Source organism: Apteryx mantelli, chromosome 7 (assembly GCF_036417845.1).
Source record: "Apteryx mantelli isolate bAptMan1 chromosome 7, bAptMan1.hap1, whole genome shotgun sequence".
Taxonomy (NCBI): domain Eukaryota; kingdom Metazoa; phylum Chordata; class Aves; order Apterygiformes; family Apterygidae; genus Apteryx; species Apteryx mantelli.
The window spans coordinates 31,126,505-31,152,281 of record NC_089984.1 but is presented as its reverse complement, the minus strand read 5'-3'; the positions used below and the strand labels follow the sequence as shown (position 1 = coordinate 31,152,281).

Below are 25,777 nucleotides of genomic sequence, written 5' to 3'. Positions count from 1 at the left end.
TACTGACTGCTAGTTCCCCCTTACCCAATTCAAGAGAGCACACGAGGGTGGCAAGGGTTCTGAGAGCCCCAATCTCAACCGTTTCCTATGGCTGTATCCCTTATCTTCTATATTACCATCGTTGCCTCTTACCTCCTTTTTTTTGTTCTTCAACATGTTCTGGAATTTGGACAATTCCTTCTCCTGTTCTGCTTTGATACGTTTTGCTTCATCTCGTAAACGATTTGTGTGCTCCTGTTCCAAGCGCTCTATTGTCTGTTTCTGCTGCTTTTCTAGATTTTCTATTTCTTGATCATACTGTCGCTTTTTACTCTGTAAAAATAATTCCATTTAATTTGGCATATTCTTCAGAATGATAAAACAGTGACACAAGCTGGGCAATCGCCATAATGCAAAACATTGCCATTAGTAGCACAGAGCATGAAAACAGAGCCACACCAACAATCATAGAAGGAAAGGCTTGTATCACTGCTAGTAGTCTTCTACCCATTCCATCAGGACAGCATCCTTAAGAGTATTAGTCTAACTTCAAAAAGCTACATTTTTGTTGGTACCAAAACAAAGAAACTCACTGTCATTTCCTGTTCAAAACGTCTGTACATCTGTTCTCGCTGTTGCAAGAGTTTATTACTGAGCTGCTGTTGAGCTTTCTGCTCTTCCTTCTGAAGAAGTCTTAGCTCTCTCAGCTCTTGACGCCTAATAATGAAAAAGAACTTTTTAACATTGATAGGACAATAAAAGGGGAAAACTACAAAAAAAAAGAAAAAAATACAACTTAGGTTCAGTAAAGCTAGTTTCAAATTGATTTTGTGTCATTTTAAAGAACACTTTCCTTTCAATTAACAAAAAAATCTGAATTCAATCCCCAAACATTATAGAAATAAGTCCACTAGTCCCCTTCTTTTATTCAAAAAGAAAAAAAAATTAGCTGCTACGTTCAAGACACTAAAACCTCTTGTAAAATTTACTGTTAAAAAGGCTTACCGTAGAAATCTCATTTCTTCACTTTTTGAGTCATTTTCAGTAACTATTTTTGATGTGGTCACACTCACTTCTACTCCATCAACAACAAACTTGCGAGTTTTCTTTAATGTTTTCTTTTGTCTTCGAGTTTCCTGAATAAAACATTGGTTAATTATTCCATGCTTAAGTCAGTCATATTCTTTTTTTCCTCTTTCTTTCTTAGTATTAAATTACTTCAGATATTTTCCTGGAGGCCTGATGGGTAGCAATCAGGAGTACCTCAATTATTGGTACCTCACTTATCAACTGAGAACTTGAAAAATTCAGAGACACTAACTTTCTTTAGTCAGCAAAGGAAAACCATGATTACTGATCATTTAAATTGCCAATCAGAGGGGAAAAAAAAGTCTGGACGATCCCTCAACAGAGCTGATACAGTTTTATTTTCTACAGTTGAAGACAGCTGCATTACTGTGTGCTTTTGCCCATAATTTTCCTGGTCAGCAAAAGGGATTTAATTCTGAAAAAAAACCCCAAAATTGAACAGTGATTTACTCACCTTCCTATTTCTGCTTTGGCAGCAAGTTAGGCTAACAAGTTTGTATTTTTGTCATTATATGTTACTAAACAATTATCAATTACATGATAACCTTACTAAGGGAATTGGAGAAATTTGCACTTCTCAGAGCTGCTACTGATTTATTACGATATGAAAGAAACCCCAGCTGAAACTGGGTCTCCATCGCGCTAGATTGCAAACACATCAATGTCATGCTTGCGTAGCTATGTCAAGTTGCAATAATGTTGTTGGTTTTTTTTTAAACAGATGGTTACACAGATACTATCCTAGTATATTAGTTTAAGGATAAAAATAAAGTTCATATTTTGGAACGTGCTTTATCCAGATAAGCATGTTTATACTGGTGTAATTGTATCAATTACAGTACAACCAAAGCAGTACAGTTTTGACCACACTGAGAAATTTCCAGTAAGAGTGATTAACTATTTTTATATGTTAGTTTACATTTTTAAATATAATTATGCAATGAAATAGGAAAATTATTAGCACCTCTGTCGCCACTTGCTTCGCTGCATAACTGCACAAAACCTAGATGTCATTAGTGCATTTCAGAATACCTCGGTTTCTGCAGATTCATATATTCCATAGTGCTATACTAGTTTTTCACTAGATAATTTTCCTAGTTTCAAAGGTAAAACTCAGAGATGATTTTAGGGTCATAACAATGTAAGATTTGATCTAAAAAGTATACGGTTGCTTATACTTACTTGTAAAGATATTGATCCTGTCTCTTTGTTTTTACTGAGGAAGCTAGAAATGGACAAGTTCAAATCAATGCTGCTGTTATCAGCTGCAGAACCAGTGCCTGAATCGGCATCATTTTCCTTTAGAGTCTCCGATTCCAGCTGCTGTAATGTTTCAGTACTGTCTTGATTATCTGCTTTGACTTTTTCCTCATTTTCTTCAGTGCTGATGCTAATACTGGGAACTGGAGCAAGTTCAGAGTCATCGGCTTGTTCATCTTCTCTATCTTGAAGCTTATTCTTTACTAGTTCATCCGAAATAATTTCTGAATGTTCTTTCTCTACTTGAGCACTGTTTTTCTGGATAGTCTCAGGTCTGTGCCCTTCTGCATCCTGGTCCATCTCAGTTGGTTTATCCACCTCTTTATCAGAAATATCCTCAGTCTTACTCTCTATTGCCTTCTGGTCTGTGCCTTCTTTTCCAGAGTCTTTGATCTCTCTTTCCTCCGTGCTGCTTATTTCACAAATATCCTCATTTTCACTTTCTTCCAGTTTCTTGTCTACTTCGACTGCTTTATCTTGGCTTTTAGACACCATTTCTTCAGAGCTGATTATCTCATGGACCTGCTTAGGCTGACTTTCTGTTAGCTTATCCTCTGTCTCAGGTTTTTTATCCCCATCACTGATCTGAGTTTCACCAGTATTGCCTATCTCCTGATTATTGTCAACTCCAAGGCTGCTTAGTTCCTTCTCTTCATCAGCCACTTTATCCTCAGCATTAGCTAGAATTTCTGTAGTGGTGTCTATCACCTCCTCTTTCTGAGCTTCATCTTTATCTTCCTTTTGCTCTGCAGTATTTTCTGCAGTGACCTCTCCATTTTTATTTTCTGGAAGATCTACTCTGTTTTCCTTTTCTTCTTTTTCACCAGTTTCCTTAGAAAAGGCTTCTCCAGTTTCAGTGCTGTTTTCAGTTGTGGGTGCTATTATCAGTTTATTTTCTTCTGTCTGTCTATTTCCCATGTCTTTTTGTTTCTCTATTTTTAGGTTGTGTTCATCCTTTATTTCTGGTTTTGTAACCACATCAGGTTCTTTCTTTCCTTTCTGGGGTTCAATATCTTCATGTGCTTCCTCTAGTCTTTCTGTATTCTTTTCAATTGCCAATATTTTGCCTTGCTCACCTTTATCAGTCGGCACAGAACCATTCTGCACTTTCATATTGCCAACAGTAGTATCACACATGTTATCGGCTGTTTTCCCAAATTTAATGTCCTCAGATTCATCTCCAGTTGTTTTATCATCTGGAAAGATACTGCTGTTTTTCTCCTCAGTTGCACTGCTTTCTGTTTTCTCAGAAAGAGATTCCAGAACAGAGGCATTCTGTGAAAGTTTATCCTCTTCGGAGCTGGCAATGCTAAGGTCAGAGGATGCACGCTTGTCTGCAGGTAACTGCTAAAAAAGTTAAAGGAAGAAAAATATTTAATCATTCTCTAGTTTAAGTAAAGCACAGTTCTATTAAAAATACTTGAAGAGACATTAATATATTTTACTTACAGGCAGAGTTACATAAATTTGATAGTCTTGAGTAATTAGCTAGGTGTTATCACAGAACAAGTACATGAACTACAGATGGGTTCTTCTGAACAGAACACAACTTCACAAGAACCCTCTTCCATCTCCTATAACTTCATAAAGCCCTCAACTGAAGGAATGGGATCATGGTCAGAGTCTTTAACAGAGTCAGAGTCATGGTCAGAGTAATCATCATGGTCAGAGTAATTAACAGAGTCTTTTGCAATCACTTTGCTCCTTATTTCACTATTTCAGCTCCTCTGGTAGTCCCAACTACAGTTAGCTTTGAAAGGTGCACCTTCCTGGGCCAGGCTGCCTATGTAGAAGCCATTTAGCTTTAGTTACTGCAGCACTTATAAGATGTAATATTAAGATCTTTTACTGCTTCATGAAAAAGATTAGCTTTCCTTTTCTTCTTGGTCAAAATGTCCAAAAATGTTTGGTTTGTTCTTTAATCACTGTGAAAATTTGTTAAAACAATGAAAATTTCCTGCAGGTATGAATAAGTGGTAATACGGAACTAGAACAGAAACAGTTACATATTTATAACTGTAGAAATTATTGTTGCTGGAATATGAATGAATGTTATCAGATTATATACAGACATATGCAAAAGAATATACAAAAGAATATACTAATAAAGTATCATTTTAAACATAATTGCCCTTTCACTCTTCAAAGTGATTATGATCTATCTCTGTCTATATTTACTGTTGGAACCCTGTAATCTGTAGATCAGGGTTCTGGTTTGCCGTTGGGAACATACTAGGTTAGCCAACATAACAAGTGTGGGTTTGATCATACATTTGCTACCTACCTTAAGGTCTTCCTGAGTAAGCATACAGAAAACAATTCCTCTTAAGCTAAAAATGCATTTAAAAATATTTCTTCATATAAATTTTCCAGAAGGTTAGTGTTGTTTTCCAACCAGTATTTAAAAGGAACACAAGTAAATAAGGTAAATGCATCTACCTCACAGTTTCCTAAACCAGCATGAGAGCCACTCTCAAATGGTACCTGGCACCAACTCACAACTGTCTGCACTTAAGCAAGTCACAGGGCGGACTTCACCCCCCAACATTCCTGCAGATTGATGGTTTAGCAGCTAAATCAGCAGGGGCGGGGGATGCTTGAGGAGATGGGCACCATCTCACCAGCCTTGGAGATGCCGGTGGGAATGCAGGCCTGGAGTTCTGCTGGGGATACAGGCAGAGTGGTGTGAAGGCCAGGGGATCACCTAGCTTGGGGAGGGAAGAGGAGGGAAGGGAGGTTACGCATCTCGTGCACATGTATTTGGCTTAGCAAAAGCCAGGAAGCAACTGCTACCACTGCCAGGACTTGCAGCTACTGGTGCTGGTCAGTGTCAACGCTGACAGTACCTGAGCCAGTTATGTCAGAGAGCTGATAACCTGTACGCTCTGCAGCCTCGTAGCATATTGTTGTACTTCAGGGTTTTGCCCCTGGAGCAACCAAATTGGCCTGATCAGATTCCTAAGCATCTTTAGAAATACAGTATCTTTAGAAGACATGCGATCTTTTCTTGGTAAGGCATGTTCTCTTGCTTTTGGGCTTTTCTGTGATGGACACATTGTAAAAATCACAAACTTAGATTACAGCATAATGATCATATATTTTCCCTAACGATTTAATCATCATACACAAATATGTATGGTCATCTAATCATATGAATCTAAAAACATTTTTATATAAATCAGTATTTGATTTTTAAAAATTCACCTCATTTTACACAGATGTAAACATAAATGTACATAAAATTTGTTATTAGTAGTTCTTAAGGAGTTTAAGTACACACTAATTTTGAAAATACTGATTTCTTATTTTGTAGTAAGAAATAGTACTAAGAAACATGTATTTTTATTTATACAAAATGTAAGAAACAGTATGTTTATTTTATTCTTAGAAGACTTAATACACAAGTTGGACAGAATATCAGAAAATTGAGAGCTCCATAGAAAAAAAATCTTAATTACAACTATTTGCACATTTAAAAATGTAAATTTTAAACTGACCAGAGAATTCTCTGTTTCCTCCTCTTCATCCTCATCTTTACCATCTTCAACTTCTTCTGTAACCTCAGCTTTAGCTTCTGCAATCAATTCTCTTATTGGCTTATTGGAAGTAACGGTAACAAATGGATGCTTGTGAAAATAAAAAATAAGCACAATGTTAAGTGCTGACTCCATTGTACACAGCAGGAAAATTGTAACATTTCTCTGAACTTATTTCTTTGAAGTTACATTTTGCTCTCTCTAAAACCTAAAGATCTCTAGTGTTAACATTAATCAAAATTGTCTTTATCAATGCAGATTATTCTGTAGAAGTTTTAAAATCAAAACATTTGTATTCCTATATATTGTGGTAAGTAGCTTAATAAACATACTAAAAATACAGATAAATCATTTATACTGACCTGCTTCACAACCAAAAGAATAAAAGTAAAAAGATTTTTTAAAAGGTTAGTTTTCCTGGAAATGTTTTTCCATTTCTTTTCAGTTCCACAGTTAAACTATTTCTTGATAGGTTTTATCTAGAAACAGTTTATCTAGAAAAATACAGCTTTGCCTTTAGAACATTTTTTCCTAACAAGAGCATAAAATCCTGCATTTTTATTTAAGAGAAAACAGCCACCCGTTCTTCTCCTACCCCTACTGTCTGGGCGTTCTTTCTGTGCTTGGTCCTGCTGCTTAAATCTATTCAACATGCCGGAGGTATTTTGGATAAAGCAAACGTGTGCTGACGTTAAACAGAATCAAACGTACCTAGTCACATCTAGTCTTGTTTAGCTGTTCTGCAGCAACAGCGTTACAGAAGGCAGCTGAGCACTAAAGCTTTTAAAACACCTGTCAGCAATTGACTGCTTATGTAAACACACCTCCTTCATCCATGGGATGTATTGAAGTACAATTTAAATACTCACGCAAAATAAATGGTTACATATATAAAAATACGTAAAAAGAGAATTTAATCTGCATTTGATGTTATTTCATCAGAATTTACCAAATGAGGATCAATCCAACAATGTTCAATAAAGACCGTGCACAAACACTAAATTTTAAATTACTTAAATCTTTACTATAATACTGCTCTGCTTTTAAAAGAAAAAACAATAGCTCTTAACAATTAATTCTTCCTACCTGTAGGAGCTGGGTCGCACTCCACCTTGCATCTACATTCTTTTCCAAACACTTCTTTAGAAAGTCTTTGAAATCTGATGACCTACACAAAAAGCAAACAGGCAATGGCTTTCCTTTAGTCTTAACATCAGACTAATGTACAGTGAAATATTCTTTTGCTTCCACACACATCTACATTACAAATCCATGTCCTCCTATCCACTTAGGAAAACAGGATTGTACAGGAATGAAAAGAGCAATGTGACACAAATTTCTTAACAATATTCTTCCATTTATAGAAGGGTTTACCTTTGGCACTGAATTTACAATATACCCCATTTGCTATATCATTAACTGGTATCATATAAACATATCATAATGACTAAACAGATCCTGGCTTTTTAAATCTTTTTTTAGTATGAAATCCTTAAAAGTCTCCTTTTACTCATTTTTCTTTTTCATTTTGTCTTCAGATGTTTTATTGCACTTGTAAAGAGATATTTTATGTATATTTTAATGCAAAATTGTTTTTTCAGACTTCTCAAAATCTGCAACATTTTTCAGTATTAAAAACTTCTATAAAGAACTACAACAAAAAGGCCATAGTCCCAACCATACAAGGATATATATACATACACACATATAGAGAGAGTATGTACAATACCTGACTTGTGCATGAAGTTAGTCCCATAAAGTTCAACATCACATGAGTGTAAGTAAAAGTCTTGGCATGCCTCAAAGCCAAAACCTACAAATTGGGGCAGGGAATGGGAAGCTATCATTAAAATACTAACCATTTTGAAGGCTGTGCTAACGTAGGCGGATCAGATTTTGCTATTTTCAGAAGCACTCGCATTGGATTTAATTCATGATGAGGTGGCTCTATTTGAGCCATTTCTATTAAAGTAATGCCAAGAGACCAAATATCAGCCTTGTAATCATAAGGCCTGTCTTTAGATGTCTCACACATTACTACTTCTGGAGCCATCCTGCAAAGAGAATGATGTACAGGATTAGAAAAAGAAACATTTGTTTTCTTAGGAGAAAGCAGACGACTTCACTGAAACCATTTAAGAAGAAGGTGCTATTCTTTAGTACATTTACATAACATTTTATCAAGCTTATAATATTAACATTCAAGGTGATATTAAAACATTGGGTCATATTAGAAGGTCAGCAAAACAGTGCACTTACCAATATGGTGTACCAATAAAAGAATCTCTTCTCTGTATTGTTCTTGTGTTTTTAGCTGATACTCCAAAGTCCGCTTAAAGCAAACAGTAAAAATACTATTAACTTGATGGTGGAACATGTATTATATTTTTACATTTTACAACTTTGTTTTAAAATATACTGTTACAGACCAAACATTCTACAATATTAAAACTCCAAAATGAGATAAAAATATTTTGTTTTGATAACTGAGTGCCAATGCACACAGGTCTTGTAACATTCCTAAGAGAAGATATCTAATAAATGCTATTTTTTATTGCTAAGAAAGTAATGCCAAGGTTAAACTGTGTGGGGCATCACAGATGCACGTATTTGCTGTAAGAATAAGTGGATTACATTATTTTAATTAGTACATTATTTCTTTAGCCTATGAAGGAATTACTCAGAAACGGCATATTAACCTCCCTTACTAATTTGACAACTCATTCAATTTTTGATTTCAGGATTCAAAGTTTCCTACAGCGAGATTCTTGTGTTGTCATTTTTCTCTGCCTCACAGGTTTCTTTCCACCTTTTTTTTCACTTCATATTAAATATCTGAAATCTTGCATATTTACCTCTGATGCAACATCTGACTAAAAATCAACATAATCTTTGAACTAGTATTATTCATCTATAAAGCATTACATTTCTCATTTTGAAAAAAGGCATTTATATTTAAGTGTTATACATCTGTTATAAATGCAACATTTCTTAATGAAGATCTACTGATTAGATCAGAGGGACAAAATAGCCATATGTCGCTGGCTTTAATCTGTACAAAATAACTTGATGGGCTCAACACTTGAGAAGCCTAATTTGCTCTGTGGAAAAAAAAAAAAGAGGATTAAGAGAGCTATTTGTTCAAGTACAAAATCTGAAATACTGAGGGACTGCAGATTCTAAAAATAAAAAAAAATTAAAATTCTCATGAAAATAATATAGAGTGAAGGAAATCTATTTGCCATTCACATATTTATAAAACAAAGAATTACTCTTTTTTATATATGCCAGAAGCAAGAAGTACAGACAGGTTAAAAGGAATAAGACGCTCCTCCAAAGGATGCTGTACACATTTCAAGAATAAAGTAAATCTCTTTGCAAGTTAGCAAACTTGCACATATCCAGTAAATAGATGCACGGGGGAGACTTCTTTCTGGTCTCAACTGCAGTGTCTTGACAGCCCGCGCAGTGCTATACATCAACCAAGCTTGACAAAAGCTTAATATAGTTCCAGTCCATGTGAGGAGGAAGCAGGCAATTAAAATGAACAGAAACAAATTAATGTCCCTATGGTCATAAGATTCTTATTATGGTTTCTCTTTCAGAAGTACTTAGAAACTAAAGAGAATAGCTCCACTACATTATGAATATGGCCTGTAAGAATGAGGCCATACCTAAATCTTCAGGCTTACTAGAAAAGCCCCCCCCCCCCGCCCCCCCCCCAAAAAAGTTACCCATACTTTGCAGATGAAAAGAAAGGCACATGTAGGTATTATAAGTACACATAATAGTCTTGTGCAAGGGAATCTATGCAGAAGCACAGACACACTAATGGATCAATCTAGCAAAGCAGGTGCTCAATTATTCTCAATTTCTTAACAGAGATGAAGTATTATACCTTAACACCTGGCCATGCAGAGACACTGTGATCAGTAAGAGTTAGGTAGTAAATATATTTGGTGAATCTGGACATGCCTGGCTTACATTTAAAAAAGAACATCTGAAGCCAGGCTGGGAGTTAAAAGCCTCCAGTTAACTGCGGTGATCTTTAGATTCTCCTTATCTTTACCCCCTGCATAACTCGCATCCAAAGTAGCAGCCTGATCACAGGTGTCGCGCAGAGAGAAGGTTTTGAAACCTGAACACAAGCCGCTATGTCACGGAGCTTGGCACTGGCAGAGCCACTGTAAGGGCTGACAGCTTGTGCACGTTTGTCCCTGAGGAAGCCCTGATCCCAGTGGATCCAGACAATTGCTCTCTTTTCCTGGCTGAATGAAGGGATGCTGTTCACCCCCAGCAGGCAGCCGGGAGGTCTTCATGATGGGATCCTCATGGATTCCCCAGCACATCAGAGGGAAAATTTGGATGCTTGCTTAAATTCAAAATAATAGGAATCAACAAGAGAAAACTTACATTAATTTTCTTCCAGATTGTTCCATCTTAATATCAATGCAATGAATAATAAAAAAGTATGGAAAAACTAAGATGAGTTACTTCTACATACATAGAAATAACGGAAGAGACAACAGGATTAAGTAGTGGTTTTTGGTGATGGTAAGGATGTTCATTTTCAAAACTAGTAACTTCAGTGGGAAGTTCTGAAGTTACCATAGTAAAGATAAGTATAATTAAGAATGTTATACTAAGAAACATTAGGACCTCTGTCTGACTTCAGGCAACTTAGTACATATATTGATGATGCCTACACCTGCTGCTTTTGAAGTTTATGACAAATTTGCCAAGCACGGTTTGGACACTTACTCGAGCTTTATTTCTTTTTCACAGTAATAATATCTGTGAAAAAAAATCATCATCCTTAGATTTTCATTTAAATACATACATACTGAACTCTGCCAAAATACAGCCTAAAGAAAATACAATTATATGACCACCTGAAGTGCTGGGGAAGAAGTTTTATATGCAACATGCTTACCTAGTTTAATGTCTCCATCTAATGTGAAAAGGATATTGCCAGCTTTTAGATCTCTGTGGATAATCTTATTTTCATGCAAGTAGTTCAATGCTTCCAGTGTCTGCCTGCACACCACTTTGATCTGTGGCTCTGTTAATGGCCTCTCAAGCTCTAAAAGAGAAAGAGACAGAAATGAATACAACATTTTTGCATTTTTATGTCCTTATTTATTCATAACGATCAGTCTACAAGTAGACATAACTGACATAAACTGACAGATTCTGTACATTGTATGTCAGAAAAAACTTCTGGTTCAAAATTCTTACTCTAGATTAATAGCAAAATTTTAAATTATTCCAGGGGAGCAAAAATTTCATCCCTTGTACCTGGAAAGATCCTTATTATGAATTATTTATACCTCTCTATCCGAACTGGGAAAAAACTATATGATTTACAGATTGGTTATCTTTTGTGTGGTACACAGAAATGTTAAAGACAAGATCTTCTACCTACTGGTATTAGCATTCACCTAATTTGAGGACTAGTGCAGAAAATCTAACTTTAAGGCTAATGTAATATAAAAAAATTATCATAACATAATTTGGAGGATGACTAGGGAAGAATCGTATCCTGGAAAAGGCTCATATCGATCACCATATAACAACAGAGAGCTTCATAAGAGCATGAGAACAGCTCATTACATTTATTTAGAGGATTTGGACATGAAAAATGTGTTTTGCAAAGTAAATGAACACTGTAAAAATCCCCCCAAATTAATCTAACTTAAGTTATAATTTTCATAGCTATAGTTGCAAATTTTAATTAAAAACTACCAAAATTCAAAACACATGGCCCACATATTAGATAAATACTTGCATTTCAAAGCAATATGTGTGTGAAATAAGTTAAAATACACAACCATCATAATTTTAAGGTGTTATGAAGTTCATTATTTGAAAGAACTTTTATTTACCCAACATTACTGCATCTACTGCTCCACCTGCACAAAATTCGATCAGGATCTGTATATAAACAAAAGAATACATAAATTATAAATTAAATACTTCTGCTGAAATGAATCATTGATTAGAGGAGCATTAGCAGGAGACATGAGTTTCAAGCTCTCTAACCTTGATAAATTATTTTACTAACCTCTGCAAAATATTGGTACTCTTACCCAACTAAAAGTAGGGCTGCGAAGCTCAAGCAAATTGTTTGAAAAATGCTTGGAGATCCTCAGACAAAAGCATTAATCCAAATATATAATTCCACAATAAAAAGTATTAGGGTCAACTTGAATCTGACTTGTAATGTAAATTTACATAATCCCCGCAAACTCATTTCTCAATTATTATATTGTATGTTATAATCTCTCTTTGATTGAAAAGTCCAAGAACAGAAGCTACATGATTTTTCCAGTAGCAGAAATTGCTATTTCCTATATTAATTTGCCTCAGATGAAATGAAAACATGGAAAAATATACTAAAAAAAAAAAATACAGAAAACGAGCAAGTTTAATGAGTAAATTGAAATGTTTACATTCATTTTCCTCCTTTCCTACTGATGCCTATAATTCTTATCCCAGAATCTAATAATACTAACAGAATTCAATTTCCATTTCTCAGTTTCCTTGTGAAACAAAAACAAACCACCACTATTTTGGGCTACAAACTATGCTGACATGTAGAACAGAAAGAAGGAAGACAAAGGTAATGAGGAGAACAGGGGAGAAAAGGAAAGGCAAGCCAAGACTTTGTCACCCCATTCTTCTTTATGTTTTCTTTAACTTTAAATGTTTAATTATAATTTTCAGACTGATGGCAAAAGAGTATTTCTTGTCATAATACAAACAGTCAATATTCTGGGAAATAAAATCTTTATTTTCTGCTTCAGAGTACTTTTAAGGTCAGAGCATAATTGCTCATAAAAGATAAAGACTCAAATTATGCCTTATACAGTAACACTCATATTTACCACTTACGTGATATAAGACTACTTCAAATTACTATTACAGTTAATCATCACTGCAACGATACTAACAAATGTATTATACAGTGCAACTCTTCATAAATCCTCTAAACTATTATACCATTTACATGCTGCTACATATCCACCACCAAGTAGTTAGGTGCAGGAAAACCTGAATAAATAATTTCTTTCTCTAAAATTTGCTGTTTGATCCGATAATCTGACAAATCTCTCTTTGGTAAAGAAATTGTGTTTTTAAGACTGGAAAGCCAAATAGCATTTTTTATGTCTAACTCTATAATTCTTTTCTTTTTTCCTCCCACTTAATTCTGTTTACTTCCCACACCATGATAGTCTTCTCCCTGCCACCTTCATGGCTCTGCTACTTCACAGTAACTATATCCCGTATCTGCAATTTTATATCTTCAATTTTATTTTCCTTTCCTACCATCTTTGCTCTGCCAGTGAAGCCCATCCACTCAGTTTCATATTCTGCTTCTATGCGTACTTGCTTTCATGCTGACCTTTATGCATGGAAATTTTTTCATTATCCCACTCTGTAATACAATATCATTTTACTTTCCATTCAGATCACTCAAGTCTTCACAAAGCCCATCAAAATAAATCTACATAAGGAAGCATGGTATTACACACCCATTGTTTTTATGCTTCAGGAATAAAGCATAGTCGTATGACCCCAGGGAAACCTCCTGTGTTACTTTTTTTAGATATTTTTTGCATTATAAACTCTTAAAAAAAAAAAAAAGACATCTATATTTTCCTTGTGCAATCCCCAAATCACTTATAAAAATATTATATCAAATCACCTAAGATAAAATAAAATGTATTTTCATACCCAAAACTATGCAGTGCAGAGGAATTAGCAGAACACTGAGGTACAGTCACATGAATACACACTACACTTCTGTTTGCAAAAGATCTAGATTTTTAGTAAACTAATTATGGTTCAAGTCCTGGTAAACTGTCCTCCCTGGCAGTTACCAATGAATTCAGCTGAATCTAAAATAAATACATATTTCACATGATTGACCTTTTCAGCCCCTTATTCATTTTGCAGTTGCAGTTTCTGAATCTACCTCTAAATTGTACTAATGTAATTAAAATCTAAATCCTGCTGTTACAAACATGCACAGCCTAAGAACTCTACCCATGCATGTAAATAAACTGCTAATTTCCAAATATTAGTTTCAAGCTGCTGACTAGGTGACTCAGTGTAGTTCAATTTTAAGGACAGTTTGCTAGAAGTCATACTCACAATTTGCACATTAGTTTTGAAACTGTAGACAGTTATCCTAATAGTAACAACATAGAAGAAATACAACTGATTAAGTAAGATAATCTTTACAATTAAGCCAGGAAAAATGAAATTTCAATATACTTTTGACACAAATAAAAGCATTTAGAGAAGAAAAAATACCTACCCATAGATTATTTTCATAGTAGAAAGCATCTAGGAGCTTAACAATATTAGGATGATCACAGGATGCTAAAATATCAATCTCAACCATGTAATCTTCTAGTTCTTCTTCCGATTTAGTATCAATCACCTTTGCAGCAGCCAGTACTTTTGTTTCTTTGTTCTGAGCCTATCAAACAAAGCCACAGCAAACATTTAGATATGAATTTAGACAACTGTCAACAAAAAAACCCCTCCGATCCTTTGATATTTCTGTAATACTTTCCTACCTTTACTATGCTTCTCTAGAAATATTTTTTTAATTAATCTTCAATATTTCCCCAAGGAATACATAAGAGAATACCTGCACATTAAAGACTAGGTAAATTATGGCAGAAGAAGTTTTAGTATTTTGTTTCAAAGTCATAAAGAATCAATGGAAGGCAAGAACGCAGCAATGCTTGAATCCAGCTGCATTCTTTAAATTACTGTGGAGCCAGGAGCTCAGGCACATTACTATTTTGTACTCCTTGGATGAAGGTCAGTGCTCCTCTTCAGAATCTATCAACATTTGTATTGCAGGGGTACTAAGTAGCCTCTGCCTTCCCATATCCGACCGCACATTCTCGCCCACATTACAGCAGCACAGCTGGTTGCGAAGCCACACAGAAAACCAGATGCTCTACCAGTAACCAGCGGGTTATGCTCGTCTTAAGCAAGGGGCTGTATTCAAGCTTTCATGCGAAAAAGCAGCCGAGCCAACATTCATTTGCCCAGACATTTTGCTCTGCTTCCTTCAGAAGCCCGGGAGGGCTCCTACAAACAGCGACTCACAGAGTCCGGCCGTGCTGAAAACTCTGCCAACCTCTGCTGCGGGACTCCGCACCTGAAGACTGGGGAGCAGAACTGCTGTAGCGATAAGGGCAAGTGAAGAACAAGTAAGATTTTGATTTGAAAAGCAAAAGGAAAACGAGAGCTTGGGTACTGAGAGAAAGCATTTTTACTAGGCGTTTGGAAAAATCTCCAGCTGCTTTTTAACATTGAAGACATTAAAAACATTTTAATATTAAAAACAATTAGGACGAACTGCATTTAAATAGCAAACAGTTTCAGAAACCAGTTACTGTAAATACTTATTTACCCCCAAAATTTGCTGAAAAATTAATCCAGCAAAACTAGATTTCTTTTTAATATAAGTGGAGGATAAAGAGTGTGTGTGTGTGTGTGTATAAAAACATACACACACACACACAGTTTCTAACACTTCTCTTGTAAGTTGCTTGATGGAACACTAACTTGGAATCTGGTGAACTCTGAACAAGACAGGAACAATTTCCGAAACCATCACAAAAACACTAGTCCTATCAATGCATTCCCAGGGGGTGACTTTGCCTCTGAGTAAGTGAAGTTGTAGGATGGAAGTCAGCCTCACCAATTGCACATAAAGACCAGGAAAGAAAGGCCTAGCTTTACTCCACCCAGCTTTAGGCACTGAAATGAAATGAGAAGTAGGGACGCAGGCGCCTCCCAAGCAGCAAGAGAGGAAAATCTCCAGGGCAATTTGGACCGGAGACGTGAGCCACCACGAGGCGGTTCGCCCTGGCTCTCCGCTGGGCAGGGCGCCTTGCTCCCAAACTTGTTCTATGTGGCAAAGGAAAAATGTGGCAACCCCCCCCCACATTCTAAATAAGCACGCTAACATTAAAAAGAAAAAGGTGTGCTTAATGCAAAAAGTATATGCTTTGGTTTCGTGTTTTACAGAAGGAATGACAGATCAACCTTCCTACCCTGTAGCTGCACTCAACATACTGCAAATCAAACACGAAAGATGAAACAGAGTCTCACTCCGCAACGTAATTAGACTTGGTAGTTTTATGTTCACAGAAAAATGGTTATTAAAGCACCTTTTTAAAGAATACAAATATTAATTAACTGAAATCATCTTTTGTAAAAGAGGCATGGCTACTCACTCTCTACAGTATTTTACAATTGATTGCTGAGGATACCTCAAAAAATTATGAGAAAATTCTAAAATTCACTTTCAGACAAATTTGCACTTAAAAAACAGTATCGTATTCCTGAGATTTTGTTTAAATAAAACCATATTTTAAATTTCTATACCAATTAATGGTAACAGATTTTACTTTTTTCAGATTCAATTTCACCTCTGAGGGAGAGAAAGAGGCATTTGAAAATTAGGCTGCATGACTACATGTTAGTGAGTTTGCTGCACACATAGCATACATTGTTTTTTTTTCTTCTTCTTCTATTGACAGAGTACTTTACATTTTGATTTTTCCCAGATCTTTCTGCTTGAAGTAAAAGAAGTTTATTCAAACCAGATTTCTAGTTATATCTTGCTTGTGGGAGCTCTATTAAAACATCTCATTATAAAACAGAAGTGATTATAGAGACAGTATGATTATCTTTATGAACATCTTTACAATTACAAACAAAACAAATGTATGCTCTTGTTTTGACTTCTGAGAGTAACAGTTTGTAGGTCTGGATCCAGAATTTTTTTCTAGTCCGCAAAAGAAAAAAAAATTTATAATTAACATATTCCTGCCAGCTGTTTCCGAGGATTGATGATTTTAAGTGTACATCAAGTTATACCTGAAAATAAAGAACATCTTTATAAATTTTAATTGTGATTTTAAAAGTTCATTTTAAGTATGATATTACTAGTTTCTCTTCTAAAATGCACATGCTGCACTATAATAACAATCTACCTATGTGGCTTGCTGTGAGAAACACAGAAGAAATACGTGCCTTTGCACTGGGTAGGAAAGGATTTTACTCTTCATGCATAAGGCTTATGTAGCACTGAACTGTATGGGAAAACGTTGGACTGAGAAACGAGGAACAATAAGCATTCACAGCTTTGTGTGGGCATGTTTGTTTTTTCTAGACCTCAGTTGAAATCTTTCCTCTGTCACACAACATTTTCTAAAGGTCAGAGCAGGAGCAAAAACGTTTGTGCAGATGCATTTGTGATTTGCATATACTCATCTTACAGCTGGGCACTTGAACGTTTAAAGTCAAAGAAACCATTCACACTACTTGAGCTTCTGCCCTTTCAGAATAGGCCCTCTACCATTATACCAGTTTCTTCATGTATTTTAGATCTCAACTATCAGTTCAAGGTAGTCTTATATGCTCTGCTTAAACCCATTTGATTCTGCTTCTGTGATGGGTGGTTTAAGCTTTGGGCTTATGCTAAGAAATCCAAGCTGCTCTGTCTTTAATAGTTTTGGTTCAGTTCTGCCTTCTGTGGAGAGAGGGAAGCAAGGGGGAGAAGCACCTTCTTTCTGTGCATTAACAAAACTGGATCTCTTCGCAACATTAATACATACGGTTGAAACCTGGGTTGGAGCAACTCATTCCCCCACCAACTGACTAATGCAACGTGTCATTGTTATTATTAACTACAACATGCAGTAATACATAAATATTAGTCCTTCCACCAAAACTTCTATCTGGATTATTTATTCAAGGTTACTGCAGCAAACGCTAACTTTTGGGGGATAGCATACACAATGGAATAGCGAGCCATGTTACAGCAATTCTTTCACCCTTGCAATGAAGAACACAGCCTCATTAGCAGAAAACATTCTGGAAGATGTACTTATTCTCTTAGTTCTAAGATAAAGTATTTTTAGAAAGCTATCGTACAGAGGCTTCCATACAATAAATACGATTTTGTAAATCAGAAGCTTACAAATTACTTTTTCCAAACCTGAAATCCTTTACACTAAGACGATAATTATGTCAACTACACAAAAACGTTGTCAACATTTGGAAATACATCAGTACTGGAAAGAGGACTAACCATTCCACCTGAAACTAGTATCTGTGAGTACATGAAGTCAGTGTCCCATTCCTACTTAGATTTTTAGTCTCCCACACCCAAATATCAGTTCCAGATCCAGAGGGCTTTATGAAGTAGAGAGACTGATAGCAGAATATTAAAAGGCAGGTTTACTATCTGGGCATTCAGCCAAGACATTGTATATTCCCAGCTGTGGACAACACAGAGAGCAAAGCTACTGCTCCAAAGTAATAGGTTTATAGCTCAGAGAAAACTCAGTCTTTCATCTTTAGAGGACCAATATGAAATTTCAGCCTCGGCTGTGCGTAGCCGTTTCAGTTGCTTATCACCAGCAAATACTTTCTTCCCAACTGCGCAGTTTCCCTCCTGGGATGCAGCACAACGCACATAGGCATCTAAAAACGACAGCACTATTTACAATCAAAAAAAAAGTTAAGTGCATCCTTTCTCTACCGATCAGCCTACCAGAAACACTGCTGAGATATGAGATAGCGAATTATTTGTCGCATCTTTCTTTCCAATGCCCAATCTCTTTGGGGATGTTATAACCACACAATGTTTTGCAAGCAGCAAAACAAATCAATGAAGAAGCTGTTCCTTCCAGACTCATTCTTCTCAAACAAACTGTAATCATTTTTGTATAAATTTCTATATTATATCTAACATTTTCCTGTGCATTTTGAAACTAAAGACAGCTGCATGACTGACTATTATTACTGTTCGTATTGCCTCCAAAAGTGCTTATTAATGAATTTTAGGAAAAAGAAACTCTACTTTAACTAGTCAGATAAAAGGGAGCATTAATTCTAACACCCAGTGTAGAGAAACATAATTAAAAGCACCAGTTTGAATTCAAGAGCAAATAGCTAACTGCAATTTAAGCCACGGATTTTAAAATAAACCAGAACTTAGGCCAACAAAAGAACTGGTAAGGCCTCTAAACTTTTGGAAATTCATTAAGAAATATAAGCCTGCTGTTTCTAGAGAAGCTAAACTATTTTGCATCAGTTTTCACTGCAGAGCAGGTTTGAAAACGTCGTAGTAACAAAAACAAGCTATAGAGAATTACTTTTTTTTTTGTTTAATTATACATATAACTGGTCCAAGGAATTAAAAAGCAGCTAGCGTTGGTTGTACCTGCTGGAACCTGTTGAAATGACTGTTAAGGAAGAACTACTCAGAAGATAATGAAAGGGCAGCACCTACCAAGGAAGAAGATACACCCTTAACGACAAGTGACCGGCCAAAAATTTTCTTTGCATATACACTATTCCTTAACTACCAACTACATGGTTTCTTCTACAGAAGAACTGTTTAATGCCAGGGAAAACACACTGAAATTGAACTGTAGATAAAAATGCCTCTACTTCCTACAAGCATGCAGTATTACAGACAAAGTTGTGTTGCCAGAGTTCAACCCAGAGTAGCCATGTACATCTTTATGATGGTGTGGTCTTTGCGGCTGTACTGGTTTTGGAGCAGTTTCCATGACAACGTTACTCTTTTAACATTCTCCTTGTACTTCGTACTTATTATGGTTCTTCAGCTTCCTCCACAGTTGGTTTCTGAGCTTCCACAAGTTATTTTGGGGGGGGAGTAGTACGCACTACTGGCAATTGGCATGACAATTATGCACTAATGGCAATTTTCATGTTTAACCTCATGATTTCCCTTATGTATTTTCATTAATTCCATGGCATTTTGCATACTAGTTAAGCAGAGTTCCCATCTTGATTCATACATATATGTTGTGTCACTCCAGTCGGTAGGAATATTTATATGCATATTTGCAAGAGCAGGGCTGAATCTGGCAGATATGCACAAAGTAACCAAAACAGTCCTTTACAGGCAACTTAAGAGAGGAAACGTATCAGATTTCAGAATCATTCTTCTTACTGAAGCAAATGCATTTAAAAATAGGAAATAAAAAGAATAAAAATCTGCTAAATATTGGAAGGGTATTCTCTAGCATACACTACGCTTTTATAAAAACACATTCATATTTTTTCCCCTTCTCTTGTTGCATGATAGCTCAAATAAAAGCTACAGGAAAAAAAAACAGCTATGTTGGGAAAACATTTGTAACTAAAACATTAAATGGTGTCAAGAGGTATAAATGCAAAGGACTTTTTTTCTTCTTCCTGAATTCAGTTATAACTGTACGTACCACTCCCCAAAGTAGCATTAAAATACACAACTCTGCATTACAATCAACTCCTATATTAGCAATGGGGGCGGTGTGAGAAATCAAGATTTATTCCCGCAGTGCTAAGCTGCTTTGCCAATATCATTCATCTGCAGAGGACACTAACAGTTGCTGGCAGAGCTTTTCCTCATTTTACACAGCCCCAGACTGACATGCAACTTCCCAGGAAACATATCTCAGTGCACCCTCATCTCGGTTTACAAATATCCGTACAGTTATTTGTTCAGTCTGGTTGCATTAGAAATGTGCAATGCTTGTTCTTATTAATTTACACAAATTTATTTTAAACACTATAGGTTAAAATTAAATCTTTATTCTAGCATAAACACACCTTTAATCTAGATGACAAAAATTAACAATAATTCCAATAAATGGCATAAAACCAGGAAATAATTTTTATCAAACAGCAATTGCTAATTCTAGCTGTTCATTGGAAGACATTCGTCAACAAGACAGAGTCGAAGGTGTCTCTAGACTGTTGAGGTTTTTTTCAGAAATATCATGCTGCTGGGTTGATAGTTGAGAATTTTATGATTTGTTCTTGATAATTTACGATTTGTTTCAACACAGGCCTTAAGAACGCTCTGATTCCTTTACCTTGGGGGATTGTGTGCTGTAACTATGCTTCTAGCCATTTAACATCTGTAACAGTGCTTTAGCTTACTTGAGATGAGATTTCTCCCAGTAACAAGGGCTCTCAGAGAGCCAGTGTTACTCCTGTTAACCTCTTTTCCCAGGAAGGCATTTGGAATTGTAAAAACTAATTCTGCAGCTTTCCGCAAACAAATGTAAGAGAATTTTGGTTTCACGTAGCAGTAAGTCATTTTGGTTACTAGCACTTTACAGACTATATACAGTATATTCACAGAAACTCTTATTAATCTAGAGTATCTCTATAAAAATGGCAGAGTAAACCCATGGCTCCTCCATACCCTGTTCCCTGGAGTTAGGTTAGGTTACAAAACAAATACGTAGGAGTGGGATCTCCTCTGCTCCGAGCCTTTAGTCAGAACAACAGATTAGACTGCTAGATCCGTTGTCTGACCCAGTTCAGCTATTTTAGTATGGAAAGTTCTCTTTCCAAACTGGAAACAAACAAGTTGACAAAACAATAAATTAAGAACAAATACCAACTTCTTTGGACTTTAAGAAGCCTTCAGCAAAGGCCTTCTGACAGGCTACTAGGGAAACTAAATAGTCATAGAATTGAAATGTGGTACATTAAGTTAAAAAATCGCTGTCAAAAAGTAAAGAATATGATTAAATGCTCTAGATTCCATACAGGGGAAGGAAGACATTTGAGGATCTGTACTAGGACAGATTATTTAATGCATTTACTGTGGAAGATGATGGGATATAACAGAAATTACTCAACTATCATCTGAAGTGTATACATCTTACTAGCTCAAAAATAATGGCTGTTAGGGAAAGGAAAAAGGTCCTCTACAATTTGATACTGCAGTGTGACCCACAGTTGAGATTTGCAGAGAGCACACCTAAATAGCCGTAGTGGAATGATCAAATGAAACAAGGTGAAGCACTACAGCCCCACTGCATTCTTTGTCTTGCTAAAGGGAAAAAAAGTGTATTTGATATATTTTAAAGGAAAAATATAAACTATGTAAGTTAAGCAGTTTAAGATTCAGTATTTTACAAAAAGACATTTGATGAAAACTTAAGTCATGGTTATAATGCATTAGGAAATGAAGCGTGACTGAATCAATTCCACGTGAACACTGGCAATAGTTCTTGCAAAACTATCAAAGCCTCTATTCTGTTGCTCCATGCAGGCTCCAGTCCGTTGAGATGAAACTTCCTCTATTTCGGAGGTAACAAAAAAGGAAGTAACTAGCTTTTGACAGCTTTCATAAAAAAAAGTGCAATACCATCTTTGTTTTCTAAGTAAAATTATAGTATTAGTATAGTACATTTTCTAAGCAAAATTCTTGGTTATAGACACCAATTCATAATTCTCTTTATGGTATTAATTTTTTAAAAACAGGAAATCTAGAATTTTAGACCAAAGTCATTTATTGCTTCCTCCCACAGTCTTAAATCTGATAGAAATCAACCGTAAAGAAGAAACAGGAAAAAGAAAGAAATTAATGCTGATATAGTTAAGCCACTTGTCTTTCAGCTCTTCTGTAACTCTTTATAATCTAAACAAATTATTTTTAGTTCAGTTCTACAATGAACTTCATTCAGTAATTACAAAATTCAGTAACCTATGATATTTAATGCTTATACCCTGTTTGAGACTTGCCAGTAGTTTTCTTGTGAGTCTTTCAAGCAATGATCCTAAAGCTACATAGCATCTCCTGAAAACAAGGTGAACACTTCTGACATGCAACTTAGAAAGATTCTTTCATATGCACTTCATAATAACCTAGCTATATCACTCTGTGCTGCAAGTGTCAGATCTCTCAGGAGATCAGAAAGAGCCATCTGAATAAACATTTGTTATTCCTTGAAAACTGGCTATTCAAGCGCCACAGAAACAGCATCTTGGATTCTGTAAGTAAATTTCATTCATATTCTGCACAGTATTGGGACATATTGCTTCTGATGTTGTCTTTCAGATTAACTGTTTTATTTTAAACTGGTGAATTTAAACAACTGTTTAAACAATTAGAACAATTAAAGAAGCCAAGTGACTACTCTCAGAAACTATGTGGATGCTGATCCTATTATGTATCAGCTAATTTTGAAAGAAATCTGAATTTAGATAAGCATACTGCTGATAAACTTTTTCAAATTCTTCAGAAGTGTTTTGTACCCTTGCTGTTTGCCATTTTACTAAGTACTTAGTGTAATGCATTTAGAATTCACCTAATATGCTAGTGGTAAATACAAATGGCCATAGGAATGATTATATTGCTTAGTAAAATGCTTGAAGACAAATCCAGATAAAATACTTCAAATCTCTTTGCAAAGCTTGAGATGTGCAGAACGTGCAAAGGAAAAACAGCTGCTTTACTCAGACTTTTTCAGCTAATTATCTTGTGAAAATCTGAGAGATTCTCATATAATGTAGAAATAATGATATTCTTCCTCTGACAGAACTGCTGAGCATTATGATATACAGTGCATACAGTTAAACACACAAAATGCCCAAGGGGAAGTACTGTTGTTCTCTCTTAATAGTGTGGCAATGCTAATTTTAACGGAGTTATGAAAGCTTTATGCTGCCCATGCCCCCTTAAAACTGACAGCAACTAAAATGCGCAAGTGTGGTTGTTAGAGGCAAAATAGATTTCTCTTTGAGCAGGCTTCTCCCTTCTTCTACTCCTTCTTTTCTCTTGGGTTTTATTCCCCTCCCCTTTAAAAAAAAAAAAAGACTTTAGCCTAATAAAATAATTAAAGCAGGGGGCTGTCATTTGTTGTGTATTTGTAGTGTCAAAGGAAATGCATGATCCCCCTCCTTTCTGGAAAGTTATCTAAGCCATTTCTTCTTCAAAACATTATGCTCATCTACAACTCACCTCACCCTGAAATTAAACTCAATTTCTGTATTATCCTCCCATAGGTAAATTTAGTCCCAAATAACCAGTCTTGTAAATGTTTCATTCTTTTCTAGTAGTTACTGTAGCATACTTAAAAAGCAGAGAAAAGAACCACCACCTGAAAAAAACTGGAAACAGACCTAAAATAAGTTTCCAGTTAAAGATACATCTACATAATAAAATTCTTCCAGTATCAGTACCAATCAGTGAGGCAAAGAGAGCGCGCTACTGACTGATGACAATACCAAGGGCAGTGTTTAGCAAAACTGCATTAACAGTAGTTCTTTACAGCAGATGATTTATACAACATAAACTTTTCTGACACATTTTTCTTGACAAAAAGTATTTTTGTGACATACCTTAACTTCAGGACACCAACATACTACCTTGATGCTTCACTTCTACAGGCCATTCAAGCCACGCAGCTACAGTCCTGTCCTTTTTCCCTTACATCAGCGCTGGCCCTTGTCTGGTGCTCCTGTGAGCTGGTTTGGGGAGTTAATCCAGGTGAGAGCAATTCACCACTTGGACAATCAACTTTTGGATGGTTTAATTTCTTGACCCAGCTCATCAGGGAGACAGACAAGCAAAGCTGTCACAAGGAAGGGGTTGGGAATGGGAATACATTGCCAGAAGTTTGTCTGTGTTGACTTGCATCATCCTAAACTGTCGTGGAAGACGGTCACAGTGAAGACGCAGCCACTCATTCGGAAGTTGCCTCTGTACTTAGGAAGCTAATGAAATGCACTACGTCGAGCAGACGTGTTATTAACTGTGTTCCACTTAGTATCACAGTTCCATACTGTTTTAGTGCTTTTCAGAGATTCAAAAAGAGCCTCATGAGTAAGTGCTTGATTTGGCACTTTAAAAAGTTTTATTATCATTAGCTATTAAACATCCATTTCCTAAATGCCTAAAGTGCTTTAAGTTAAGCTCTTAGGATTATCTCTCCCTCAACTGCAACATTTTGAGTTATTTAACATTTTTATTATTTGAACCAAATTAACATTTATAGAAATTATCTTTATTCATGACACAATATTGACTAAGAATAATCCAAACTTCCCCTATATTGCAGCTGACTCAAAGTAAGGTCCCATGATTGGAGAGTAAAGACTAAGAATTTAGAACAGCATCACTGAAGATTAAAACTCAAATCACCGAAATAAGGTAATTAACAAGTCTGTATACTGGCTCGTTTTTACATTTCACTTTTTAAATAGTACCATATTTTTTAAAACAGTGTAATGTGTTAATATGAACAAATAGGTTAAGGTTCTAGGTTGTTAAGTAAACCTAGTTGTTCTGGTCAGCTACTAGGAGACAGCCTAAAGCTCTTGCTACAGCCAGAAGCAAATGAAGCTGTTTCAGGTACCTTTGTTTTCTGTAGGAAACAGATGCTAGTATTGGTGTTCATATGGTGATCCTTAAACTTTCATACTCCCTACCCCGAAGAGATGAAAAACGGTAGGCAGTGCTTCCTTCTTCCTTCTGTCAGGTTACTTTTAAATTCAGTCAGTGTATTTTTACCAGTAGTAAAAACTAGTTGAAAAGAGTAAAAAAGCCGGGCTGAACTCTAAGCTTACCCATTTCTTTGCATTACTGGAATGAATCATGTATGTTTGTTTTAGCAATAATTCCTGTCCAAAATTCTTCTGATCACATTTCCCAGATATGATGTGAAGTTCAAAATTTGCACAGTGTACTGCAGTTGCACAAACCATATGGTTCTGACCCATGATTACCCAGCACTGAAAAACAGGGCAGTTCACCTGAACCGTGAACTGAAATATCTGTGTCATCAGCAGAACCAGAGCAAGGGCAGAGAGAAGGACAACTAAAATTTAAAGGCTCAAACAGCTGCCTTATAAAAACAGGCTAAAAAAGGCTGGGACTCTTCAATTTGGACAGGAAAAAGCTGAAGGTGGAGCAGGAATATGACTGAGCTTTACAAAAGCAAAAAGGCAGCATATGAATTTAATACAGACTGATTAAGACAAAGGCTGTGAAGGAGATGACGGTTTACTTCAACATGCTAATTTTTGCTGAAGCTCTCAATTGCCATTTCTCCATT

At 35.9% G+C, this 25,777-nt stretch overlaps 1 protein-coding gene across 3 annotated transcripts in view; it reads right to left on the bottom strand.

Annotated features, from left to right (window-relative positions):
• SLK (STE20 like kinase) overlaps positions 1 to 25,777 on the bottom strand; it is a 49,208-nt gene that overhangs the window by 12,812 nt on the left and 10,619 nt on the right. For 2 of the 3 annotated variants that reach the window (XM_067300209.1, XM_067300211.1), the window contains exons 2-12: positions 14,188 to 14,352; positions 11,750 to 11,798; positions 10,798 to 10,947; positions 8,124 to 8,196; positions 7,724 to 7,918; positions 6,951 to 7,032; positions 5,826 to 5,954; positions 2,251 to 3,675; positions 985 to 1,115; positions 573 to 696; positions 133 to 312 (exon numbers count right to left, since the gene is read on the bottom strand). In XM_067300209.1, the coding sequence (XP_067156310.1) occupies positions 133 to 312; positions 573 to 696; positions 985 to 1,115; positions 2,251 to 3,675; positions 5,826 to 5,954; positions 6,951 to 7,032; positions 7,724 to 7,918; positions 8,124 to 8,196; positions 10,798 to 10,947; positions 11,750 to 11,798; positions 14,188 to 14,352 (2,703 nt within the window). The remainder of the gene's footprint in view (positions 1 to 132; positions 313 to 572; positions 697 to 984; positions 1,116 to 2,250; positions 3,676 to 5,825; positions 5,955 to 6,950; positions 7,033 to 7,723; positions 7,919 to 8,123; positions 8,197 to 10,797; positions 10,948 to 11,749; positions 11,799 to 14,187; positions 14,353 to 25,777) is intronic. The other variant, XM_067300210.1, reaches the window with a different exon arrangement.